At 42.7% G+C, this 11,969-nt stretch overlaps 1 protein-coding gene across 21 annotated transcripts in view; it reads left to right on the plus strand.

The window, feature by feature from the left end:
- Positions 1-9,823, plus strand: part of CAMK2D (calcium/calmodulin dependent protein kinase II delta) — a 150,134-nt gene extending 140,311 nt beyond the window's left edge. For 17 of the 21 annotated variants that reach the window (XM_054825715.1, XM_054825709.1, XM_054825710.1 and 14 more), the window contains 5 exons: positions 386-461; positions 1,581-1,675; positions 2,903-3,131; positions 6,922-6,971; positions 7,527-9,823. In XM_054825715.1, coding sequence (XP_054681690.1) covers positions 386-461; positions 1,581-1,675; positions 2,903-3,131; positions 6,922-6,928 — 407 coding nt within the window. In that variant the 3' untranslated portion in view covers positions 6,929-6,971; positions 7,527-9,823. Of the gene's footprint in view, positions 1-385; positions 462-1,580; positions 1,676-2,902; positions 3,136-6,921; positions 6,972-7,526 lie in introns of those variants that run through there. The other 4 variants (XM_054825711.1, XM_054825728.1, XM_054825729.1 and 1 more) reach the window with 2 other exon arrangements.
- The last annotated feature ends 2,146 nt before the right edge of the window (positions 9,824-11,969 follow it).

Genomic DNA, 11,969 nt, shown 5'->3' on the forward strand with positions numbered 1-11,969 from the left:
CGTGTGTATATGAAACATTGGAGCATCGCTCGTAAAACAATAACCAGTTTCCTTTAATTTGAAGTTAAGAGTTGGGGTTTGTTTCGGTTTTTAAACGGCAGATCCTTCAGTGAAGGAAAGATGATTAGAAGCACGATAGGAAAGCAAATTGATCTTGACGTATATTTAATTTCCTCCTGACCACAGGAGTACACTGAAGGCCAAAGAGCGTAAAGCAGCAATACAACATCATGTCCTTTGGCCGTAGACGAGGAAGAGAAACGGCCCTCGCGCCAGCTGAGGACTGACAGAATGCCTTTGCTGGGGCTGTTCTTCGGACAGCCTTTCAGCTCTCGCCTTCCGCTTTGCCTTCCGTTTTAAGAGTTGTATTTGTATCTCTCTCTAGCTCGTAAGCAGGAGATTATCAAGGTTACCGAGCAGTTGATTGAAGCTATCAACAATGGGGACTTTGAAGCTTACACGTAAGTTTTCTCGTTTAGGAGGGAGTGAGGAGAGTTGATGTATTTGACCCTGTCTGTGTAAATATGCATATTCATATATGAGCGTGTGTTTGGGTTCACCTATTCTTGAAGTTTGTTCTCAGATGTCCCCAAGAAACACAAGGCATGTTCATTGCTGCTTGCCCCAGCTTCACCCGAGCCTCCGTCAGAGGAGCTGCTAGCGTAAATCCAAGGCGCTACTCTGCCGAGACAGGATCGTAATCCCGATGCAAAACGTGCAGCCTACCAAAGTCAAGTCGTGTTTGTGATTTAAAATCCAGAAAACGCAGTAGAAGCCTCTTTTAGCAGAAAATTTTTGTCGTGCACAGAGATTGATATTAGCGTGGAAGACCACGTGGAGTTAAGGTTCCACCAGCCTCCACTGAGCACCAGGCAAGAATTTCCTGGGGGAACGTGAACCGATTTCTCTCTCAGCTTTTCTCTGTAAAGACACGACTCCATCACTGCTTCTCTTCCTACCTCAAAAAAAAACAAAAAAAAACCATGTAAAAAGTAGAGGAAAGCCCTTCTCAGCATTTCTTTTGGTCTGCTTTGTTTCTCCGGGTGGATTTTATCCTGTTGCAGCACGAGCCTCGCAGTTCAACAGCGACACTGCTCGTGCTGTTTGAAGGCTTGCCAGCACCACGCTTTAGTTTGGTATGATCACATTAAAACCTTTGTTGTACAAATGGCAAGTGGGAACTTATTCCAAATTGGGGTTAAAAAAAAAAATAACTCTTGCTTAAGTAATGACGTGAGACATAAAAATTATCCTTTGGATTGCACAGAGGCAGTTTTTGGAGTCAGAAGTAGACATTCCTACTTTTAATAGCATTGACTTGTGGGGTCCTCTTTGGCAGTCTGGTTTTTTCGGTCAAAAGACGATTTATATGAAATCTAGTCCACCTAAAGCAAGCTGCCAAATTTACTGATTTAGTTAAATAGGGAGAAGTAATGGAGCTCTGGTTTCACGTTCTTTCCCAGTGTGATGGCACAGGTAACTTGTCAGATGGGGATAAAGGAAACATTTAAAAAGTAATATCTCCAGAGTTGTGTTGTAGGACTGCATGTGTTTATTACCAAATTTCCTCTTTTCCGCAGAAAAATCTGTGACCCAGGCCTTACATCTTTTGAACCCGAAGCTTTGGGTAATCTGGTAGAAGGGATGGACTTTCACCGGTTTTACTTTGAAAATGGTAAATATTCGCATTCATCTACGCGAATCTTCATCTGTTCCTTGGGATTGTGTTTCTCCGGTCTAATTAGCATTTTGATTTGGGAGTTAATTGATTTGGGCAGGGGAAGGGAGTATTCTTTTTTTCATTCAGAGTGCTGCTATCTGTGTTTTTTCCGTCTCTCTTTGTGACACTCGTTCACCCAACATAGGGCACCTTGGATAGCGGAGCGAAGTTTCAGGAAAGAGCAAGTCAGGATGTATAAAAGAAAAAAACAAACAAATCATAGTAATTCTCATCCTTTTTCTTTTTTTTCTCCATTGGGGAAAAGAGAAAAGCATGCTGTGAGTATACTTAAAAATCACTGAATCGAGTGATTACAGTGATTGCAGGCAACAGGCAGCACTTACAGTGAGTATGTGATGTGTTGGGGAAGATGTTGTACTCAATCTGTACTCCTGAGATCAGCTGTCTGTTTTGTACTCCTCTGTGTGTGTGCACATATGAAAACATCAGTGTAAATACACTCTCTTATATATAGGGATATGTTAGCATCATCTCAGCTGTAAGAAAGAAAAATTACCCATAGAGTGGATTTAATAAAGTTTTGGAGGATCATGCAGGTAACTGTTTTAGAGCAGACTTGACTCAAAAGGAAATAAAATATTGTAAATGAAGATACCAGTTTATCCAGTAAGTACTGAGGAATGTCTGAGCATAAAATGGGATTATTGTATTCCTAAAATCTCTTCCATCTCCAAAACAGCAGTTTCCATATTTTTCCTTAACATATTTCCTTTCATTACCACTGCTTTTTAGTTTTCATAGATATCAGCACTGAAAATGTCACAAGAGCAAGTTAAACGCTGAATTATTTTAACGGAAAATACTAAATACCAATGTCATTAGACATTAGACACAGAGTGAAACTGAAGTATTGGGAAAACTCATTTGGGAAACTCAAGATGATGGCCCCCACTTTATTTAATCCATGTACGTACATGGATTAAATGATATGTACTATTAAACATTTGATTGGCTTCCTTATAGGGAAGGGGAAAACATACTTTATGCTGTGACTGTGCTCGTTTCTACAACGTACCTGAGCTAGTTGTCAGTTGTGATTATCAGTAAACAATAATTATTACTTGGTATCTACCAAGCTTGAGATTTTTTTGTTTTGTAGTTACCTTGGCTTACGTAGAGAAAATCTAATTTATCCTCTGTGTGTGTGTGTTTGTTTCCTAGCTTTATCCAAAAGTAATAAGCCGATCCACACCATTATCCTCAATCCTCATGTCCACCTGGTGGGCGACGACGCCGCTTGCATTGCGTATATCCGGCTCACGCAGTACATGGATGGAAGCGGGATGCCAAAGACTATGCAGTCAGAGGAAACGCGGGTCTGGCACCGTCGCGATGGGAAATGGCAGAACGTTCATTTTCACCGTTCAGGGTCACCAACAGTACCTATCAAGTAAGGAACAATTCAGACCCACCAGCTTAAATGACGCGGGTCAGACCAGATAGTCTCATAGCTGCTTTTGGCCTTAAAAACTACGAAACCGTCCTCTCGATGGTGTAATTTCTTGTGGTCATTTATGCAGTGTGTGTGATATTCAGTAGTGTGCACGTGGTATTGGTGCAAGTATTTTTTCAGTAATGCTTTTTGTTGTTGTTGTTTTCAACTGTGACGCCCAACTGATCCAGTTCAGGCCCTGAACTGACAGCCTGAAGAGCAGAAAAATATTGGAATGTCGATAAGGCTTGATACAAGTCACACAAAATAGGGTTCGAAAACCTGAAATAGAATCATGGAATGGTTTGGGTTGGAAGGGACCTTAAAGATCATCTAGTTCCAACCCCCCTGCTTCAGGAAAACCTGAAAAAAATAAAAAGCAATAGCATACATGGAGCTGTTAGAGCTGACCAGAAAGTTTCAGGAAGAAAAGTATCACTGTTCTGACAAACAGAAGTTTGAGTAATATTTGTTGTGATTTCCAGCCACCTCTACTTACTCAGGCCTAGTTTATGTTCACTGCAAGTTGATTTTGAGCCAGTTTACATATTTACTTTGTAAATTAAGCCGTACAAGTCCCTCTCACGTTCTGAGCTCCTTTGCCCACACGCTCTTTGCTTAACTGCTGCATAGTCCCTGTCCGATAGTTCCGACGTCTCTGGGGGTAAGCCTCGGGTCTCGCCCGTCATCCTGTTTCTCTTTTGTCCATTCGAGCATCCCTGCTCGCCCCCTCCTACCCTCGGCGTCACGCCATGGCTCAGCGTGCACAGACCCGAATTCCTCGAGCCAGATCTGGAGCAGTGTAAATTACAGCGCGCTCAGGGTGGCAACAGCAAGATGAAGAGTCGCGGCTTCTTCGGGAGGTTCTGCTCGGGTCCTTTGCTTCTCTCCCGCTTGCAGCCGATGGTGCTGCATCCCTCAGAGCCCAGCCTCGCTGACTTCTGGCTTAGCGTAGGTTAGCTCAGGTGCAAGCCCTCTGTACAGGGTACGATTACATTTGTGCGAGGTGTCTTTGTGTGGATAGCAGCTGGATTTCCTGGCATGGACAATAGGAGCTTAGATTTCATCCTTCGAACTTCATCGTGTCCCTATTTTACTTCTTGAAACACCACTCTCCCATTAGAAATAATACTTGGTAAAGGAACATGATAGAATGAAGTGTTAAACTTCAGCGGGGATTATTTTGTTTTTAAATTTAGGAAAATAATTCAGTTAGCTAATGATAACTATTGTACTTTATTTTCAAATGTGAAAACAATGGGAGCAGGAACCATGTCGTCCTTTGTTTTTCACATTCCAGCTCCACTGCCGGTGTTGAAACAGGTAATATCGAAAGAGTAGTTACGTTTTCTTGAAATGCAGTGTTAAGTAGATTTTTGATCTTTTCATAGAGGAGTGTTTTGTCAAGGGATGTGACCTGGGTATGTGTAGAGCCAGAAAGCATAAGTGAAAGGGGTTCACCTGTCCCAGTGCGCCCTGGACAGTAACTGTTTATAGCAGAATGACATGGATTGCACTAGAGAATTATTTCATCTTTTCCTTTGGGGTTTTTTTCCCCCTCTGTTTTTTGAGAACGCGTTGGGAGGAGCAGGGCTGTCAGTTTTGTGGGGTTTTTTAACTTAACCGTATTTAGAGGAAGCAATCCTAAAGAAAAAAAGGTAATTTTTGACACTCACTCTGGATAATGGGACTGCTAAGGGTGGAAGGAGAAGAAGCCGAGAGGTGATTTTTTTTTTTTTTTGAGCCTGCAGGGTTGTGTCTATGTCAGTGGGTGTTCTGAGCCTGTGGGGTCAGACAGAAGGCAGTTCAGGATTGCGAGAGCGTGTCCAAGCTGAAAAGGTGACAGAGGAGGAGCAGCAGCTCAAAGCCTTAGAGCATGGCTAAGGCTTAAGGAGAGATGCTCTGAGATTGCAGCATGGCCCTAGATACGTAGTCCCTGCGTGGCACTGGCAGCAATAGCACATAAATCCCTTACCTAACCCTCATCTTGCATTCAGAGGTTTCTTTGGACTTGCTCATGTCACCGTTCTAAAATATCATTGGTCTGACGGCTAGAAACCATACTTTCCAGTCTAAATTTTAGTCGTATTCAACGTATCCTTGATTATTCTTACTTCTCCTATACTGGGGATAGATATGCAGAGAAGAGCTGTCTCATTTGAAGGCTGATTGGATCGCTTCCCACCTTTTGTTTTCGTAGGGTACAAAACCAGTGCTAACTTGGTTGGCTTCTCTTGATAGGATCTCCGTTTTCCCAGCTACGTTAATAGCTCCTCACCATCTTTTTTGGTTTGAGGTTTGTCTTTTCATTAGCTTGGGTTCTTCTGAAGTACCGCGTACAGTTGTGGTCGGGGCTGTGTTTAACTTGACAGTGTCATTCTTCTCCCTGTTGAGAGCTCCACACCTGCTCTGTTCTGGCACGACTTTTGCGCTCTTCTCATCTACATCACATTAGCAGATCATCCAAGACAGCCGTGTATTTATCCTCAACTGTCATTTCCAACCCGGGAGTACACAGAAACTTCTGCTGAGCGTGCAGCTTTGTACTGGCTGTTATTACACGTAACACTGCTGGATTACCCAGCCCTCAAGGTTATTTGGCTCTTCTTGCACAACGCCCCTGTTTTCCTTTGTATTTATAGTGCCTTCCACCTAAGTGTAAGAATGCTGCATGAGATAGTCCTACTCCTTGTGCTCAGGTCATTGGCAAAGACTAGTGAGTCTCCTCCAGGCTCATAGTTCCCCTTTCAGCCCCAGCATTGTCATTTTTCTTCTAGTTATTTTACATATTCATTCTTTAATCCCCATCGTCTCCAGTTTAACTGGTAGATTCCCATGTAGCGCCATGCCAGGACTCACCTTCTAGAACCCGTCCTGACCGTCTCTTGGTCTGCCTTGAACTTCACCTTCACTTGTCCCAGTCAGGGCAGCAGTGTACCAATTAACTCCATTTTGGAAAACTACAGAAGGAATTTCATTAAAATATTGTTCTAGATTATACTTCCTTTCTTTTCTCATATTTGAAATGTGCAGAGTCGACAGCTATTTATTTGATCATTACCAATACGCAGTAGCTAATAATGGCGCTTCCATAATAAAAAAAAGTATCTTACACACCACGTCTGAAGAAGAATTTCAAATCTAATAGACTTGCAAAAGCAATTATAGCTGTGCTCTGCTTTTGCGAACGTAATATCCTAGATCATTGGAGTCAGTTGCTGCGAGCACAGTAGCTTATTTGTTTTCAGGGCTCCGGTAAGGAGTGTGCATAAATCTAAGGACAGAACTGAGCTCTTGGGTAGCTGCAGGTATATGGAAATGTTTCCTTACGGCAGGTAATTTATTTGGAAAAGAATCCGAGCACAAATGTATATTTAGTTTATAAATAAATTTTATTTGTAGTTTTTGCTGCAAGGCAGACAAGAGAAGCTTTGGTTTCGATCTTGTCCGTTGTTTCTCTCTGAGCGGTATGACTGGCGGTAGGCAATGTTTTCTGTATTCCTTGTTCTTAAGAACTTGTGCGAAAGTCTTTGTGCAGAACTCTGTCTGCATTTGCACAGAGAGTTGGCCTGCGTGGTACGGGCACTCAAAGGGCTGTGGGACCTAAAACTGGCTCCCAAAGTCAGACCTGAGGCTCCCAGGCTTCGATTCCCTCGCTTATCACACCTTACGCCGCCTTTCACTTTCCTAAGTGAAATACCACGCAGCAGGAAGACTTTAGTAAAGAGTTTGTTCTGTGTTTGTACAGTGCCTAGCACAGCGGGATCCCAGTCGCGACTTCGGCCCCTAGATGCTACGGTAATACACGTGATGTTATAAGCTGAGTTAGTTAACTACTTGCTTATACGTTCCTTTTCTTTCGTTTTCTCTTTGCATACGGCTCTAGCATGCCTTGCATGTAAATGGTGTCTGGTTCTTCCGCGTTAGTGGGCTCAGTTTTTGGATGAGAGTCTCAGCCCGTGGCAGTGTCTGTAACGTACGTGCTGGGGAAGTTACTTAAACTCGGAGATTTGCATCTGAATTCTGCCCTCCCTCCTTTAAGAAATCCGTTAAGGCGCTTTGGCTTCCCGCCTCAGTTTCCTTTTTTATTTTAACAGCCTCTCTGGCATGTCGTACAGATGGAAAATGTCTGTAAAGTGGTTTGAAAAATAAAAGGATGCTTTGCCTCAGCATTTGGGGTTGGGCTTGGGGTTTTTTTTTTCCCCTTGGCTTTCTTCACAATATTGTGTTAAACGATCTTGAGAAGATTATTTTTTTTTAATAGTATTGGCTAACACTTGAGCATGTATTGTTATCTGGTGGTGATGTTCCTTCAGTAATGGCAATCTTTCTTTTTTCTCTCCTTCCTCCTAGCTAAAAATATCAGCGGTGCCGCTCTTGCATTTTCTGTACCCAACGCACCTGGTTGAGCACCATCTTGGCCATCCCGTTCTCTTCATGCATGTTTCTGAGTGCATGAAGTTGTGAAGGTTCTTCATGTAACACGTTTGTGATGCACCATGTTGCTGTATATTCCATCCGTACACTGTTAACATTTCAATGAAGGTGATGTTCCATGCAAATAGAGAATAACAAGGCATAAAAGACAAAAAAAAAAAAAAAAAAAAAAAGATTTGATGGACAGCAGTAGATACAGAATACATTTGTCACTTTCTCCATTTATGCCAAGTTTTGACAGACAACTTTAAAAACTATCGTGTTTATTAAAAAAAAAAAAGAAAAAAAAAGAAAAAGTACATTTTACCCTCTTTTTTTAAGAACTGTTTTTTGACTCCTCCTTTTCCCCTGAGTTCCGGGATTTTGCTTTGGTTCTGGTAGGAATGGTTAGGATTTCCGCTGGCAGCTCCGTTACTGTAAAAACAGATTTTTAATACAGCATGTAGATGGACGAAATCACTGATAAATGTGGAAGTGATAATATCTTGGCTTTGTACCAGCTGAAGCCTTCTTAGTTTATTAGTCTGTGTAAACTGGAAAAATCTCATCGTTTGCTGGCTTGGTCTCTTCAGAATTAACTGTCGGCGTTCTGGGGAGCCAGCGGCTTCTTTTTTTGCTTTTGAGTCTTTACCTTTGCTTTCTTACTGTGCTAACTGAAAATTTCTATTGGATGATGAAGCAAAATTGAAAACTGTAAGGAACTAAGTGATGATTGAGGGGGCAGTTTTTGAGGATATAACACGGAAGAATAGAGAAACATAGATTTTTATCACTTTTAGGGTGTACTGTAAATTTTATATGGAGGCTTGAAAAAATATAAAATTTTGGTTCGGCCATAGACCAGTTGCGTGGTTAATACACTCGAGAAATACTAGGCCTTAAAAGCTTCGTACGAAGAGCTTACCTACTGTACGCTGCTGCTCTTGCTTCTCTGGAAAGATATTGCGGATATACACCAGTGTTCTCGTGAGACTCTAACGCTTCGCCACAGATTTGTTTCTCCCCCCTCTTCCCCCTCAATCTGCTCTTGGTTTCTAAAAATCCCCGCGCAGCGTACGGTATCGGGGACGACAGGTCCTGCAGCGTTACCGACTTGGTGTGGCCCCTGGTCCCTTGCCGCAAACGCCTGTACGCTGTGCGGGGAACGCTTTGTAACAGGGACTGGTTTGGCTTCCCTTACGTTGCTGTGAAAATGCATCCTTGCGAGCATTTAGGTTTATTCCCTTCCATTTTGAATAGAAAAAATACAGAGATCGGTTTTTTTCTCTTTTTTTTCTCTTTTTTTCCCTCTCTTTTTTTCCCTCTCTTTTTTTCCCTCTCTTTTTTTCCCTCTCTTTTTTTCCCTCTCTTTTTTTCCCTCTCTTTTTTTCCCTCTCTTTTTTTCCCTCTCTTTTTTTTCCCTCTCTTTTTTTTCCCTCTCTTTTTTTCCCCTCTCCTTTTTTTCCCCTCTCCTTTTTTTCCCCTCTCCTTTTTTTCCCCTCTCCTTTTTTTCCCCTTTTCTTTTTTTCGTTTGTAATTGTTCTGTTACCAACAGGGCTAACTGTTTTCTGCAGCGCTGTATAGTGCACGGTATCTCAGTCGACGTCCTTTTTAGCGGTGAAAAATTTCCAACTCGGCAGCCTGAAGTTTTTAAAATGGGAAAGCTTCCTAATTTGTATCGTTTCACCTTTCTGTGTTGATTACTAATCAAAAGCAGTTCTTAAACATTTTGATGTTGTTACTAGTGGATGTATGGTAGATGGATTTAAGCTTCTCTGATAATTACTACATGATTTTAAACAATATATATTTAAAATAAGCATCTACAATAAATGTGTTGAGCCATATTAACCTGCCAATGGGATCTGTGAAAAAAGTAATGGCCTCGGTTTTTTTCTCATTAATTTCTTTACTTTTTTTTTTTTTGTGAAGCGGCTATAAGTGGCATAACTGTATTTAAAATTAACAAATTAGGTGTAGGGTGTTTGGTTTTGTTTTTTTTTTTTTATACTTCTAACATAGCATGTGGTGTTGACGTATTACTGTAGACCAAGTTTGTCTTCCACGCCAAGACGTGAGGAAATTGTGATTTGTTCTCTCCACCACAATTGAATTATACACTCCTGTCATTTTGGAACACTGCAGTTTACCATGGGACACAGTGTACATATTTCTTGCCATAATGGTAAATGATTGATATATTTAAGGATTAATAAATTTGTGATTTCTGCTGACATTGTGCTCGCGTTTTAATTTCCCGATCCGTTGTGATTTTCGCATTGGAAAGTGGGTGGTGTCTGTTGGAGTTAAGAAGCCGGAGACGCAGACGCGGTTTCTCACGAGCTGAATTTGCGGTCTGAAAATCACAGAATCCTGGAACGGTTTGGGTTGGAAGGGACCTTGGAAATACGAGGGTTTGCTTTCGTGGTTTGTCTTCGGGTTCGTTCTTCGCTGCCTTTCCTGAGGCCCCGGTTGTACACCGTGTACGCTGTACTTTGTGGATAGATTTTGCACACGCTTTGTATTTATAGGTTCATATTTAAAAACGTTTTAGGTAGTTTGCCCATTTCTGTAGCTGCCTCACTGCGTTGCATATGCTCGGCCTGTAACGCAAGATGCTGCGAGAGCCGTTATCGTATGATTAGCGTTGCAGACCATAAAATGCATTAAAGTCCATAAATAATTAGCGAGAGCGTGTTCCTGGGGTGGGGAAAGTTTCAGCGCTTCCTTTTGGGGTGGTGGTTTGCTATGTATTTGGAAACACACACCAAAAAAAGAAAAAAAAAAAGGTATTGCTCAGAAGTTTGGAATGTTTCGGTAAACCCCAGAGGAAGCAAAAGCGATTTAGTCCGTTGGGAGGTTTTATATTTTGTCACATCGCTTCTACCTACTTTGTTTACTCGGGGTTTTATCCACCAAACGCTATTCCAGAAATCAGTTTGACTTCCATTTAACTGTGCGCCCGCAGCGAGCTCTTCGACAGCGGTGGCATCGCTGCTGCTGTCAGGTATGCGGAGCAGGAGAGCGATCAGCGGATGAAGCCTAACGACGAGGAGGGGGGTGAGGAGAACACGTTTGCGGGTTGAAGATTTGGGAGAGGGGCGGAGGTTTTTGTGGCTTTGGGGTGGCTTTTTTTTCTTGTTGTGGATGTTCTTTCGTAGCGCGGATGTTTGAATGTGCTGCCTCCTCATGGCTCCTTGCACGGGTGTTTGCTGTGCAGGACCGCACGAGAGGATGCCGTTTGTTCGGAGCAGAGAGGAACCCGATGCTTTCATGCGCTCGCTTTTTTTTTAATGTAGGGAACACAGAATATTTCAGAGGCTGAAAACGTCCATGTGCTGGGTCTTGATTATATGTTGGACACGTACCTGGAGGAAGCGGATTGATTCCGTTTTCTAAACATGGGCTCCCAGGACACAGTTAAGAAAATAAACATCCATCTCCTAGAGCTGTATATTAAATCCAGAATTCATTGTGTCAAAGATTAACTTCACGGTTTCTTCAGTGCGCTATTAATCCTTTGTCCATCTCCTAGGACTGCGCGCTCGCAGAAAACAGAATTACTTTGTTCTCTCAGGGCTTTTCTTTCTCCTTAAGTTTGGACAGTAATACTTTATACATAACTCATCTTCAGAACAGACCATTAGTCAGAAAATTAACTGTATTAGTTGGAGAATTGATGCAAATTGCTTCAGGAGATTCAGCTTCTTTCTTCCTAACAAATTATTGGTAAAATACAGAGAGCTGTGGGTGAATGGGTTAAAAGTTCGGCGCTGCGAGGTCCAACTGCTCCACGTCTGGGTCCTGCGGGGACAGCAGAGACCTGACGCATCTGCAGAGGAAGGTTTTGATCCCCACGAGAAGGGAGACTTGCTGTCCTGAGGACTACCTATGCCGCGCGCAGCAGCAGTCCGTCGTATAGCAGAGCGGAAGCCTTCCCTCTCTTCTCCTCCCTCTCTTGCACAGATGTCCGTGGCTAAGCAGAACGAGTCGCAGGATCTGCTCCCGAGCTGGCGTGCGCGTCCAACGAGGAGACCGCAGCAATCACGCGTGCCCGTATGCCGTAGAACAGCAGCGCGAGCTGATAGAAAACGGGGTTTACAAGGTGAAGACGTAGGAAAGCCGTATTTCTGTATTTTCACAAACATCACATTCTTTCTTTAAAGTTGTTGCCAGAACCCAGCTATGGGGCTGGACCGTCTCCCGAACTAACTGGGAATTTTGCCCACGTAACCTTTGTCATCCTAAAGGCCTCTAATGAGTTGGCAAAGCTAGATAGTTCAATGGGGCAAGTGGTTGGGACAAGGTTGCTTCCCTTAAAATAGCAAGGGCTGAGTCTGCGTAGCCACAGAACATCCTCTGAAAAGCTGCATTAAATTG

Source organism: Grus americana, chromosome 4 (assembly GCF_028858705.1).
Source record: "Grus americana isolate bGruAme1 chromosome 4, bGruAme1.mat, whole genome shotgun sequence".
Classification (NCBI taxonomy): Eukaryota; Metazoa; Chordata; class Aves; order Gruiformes; family Gruidae; genus Grus; species Grus americana.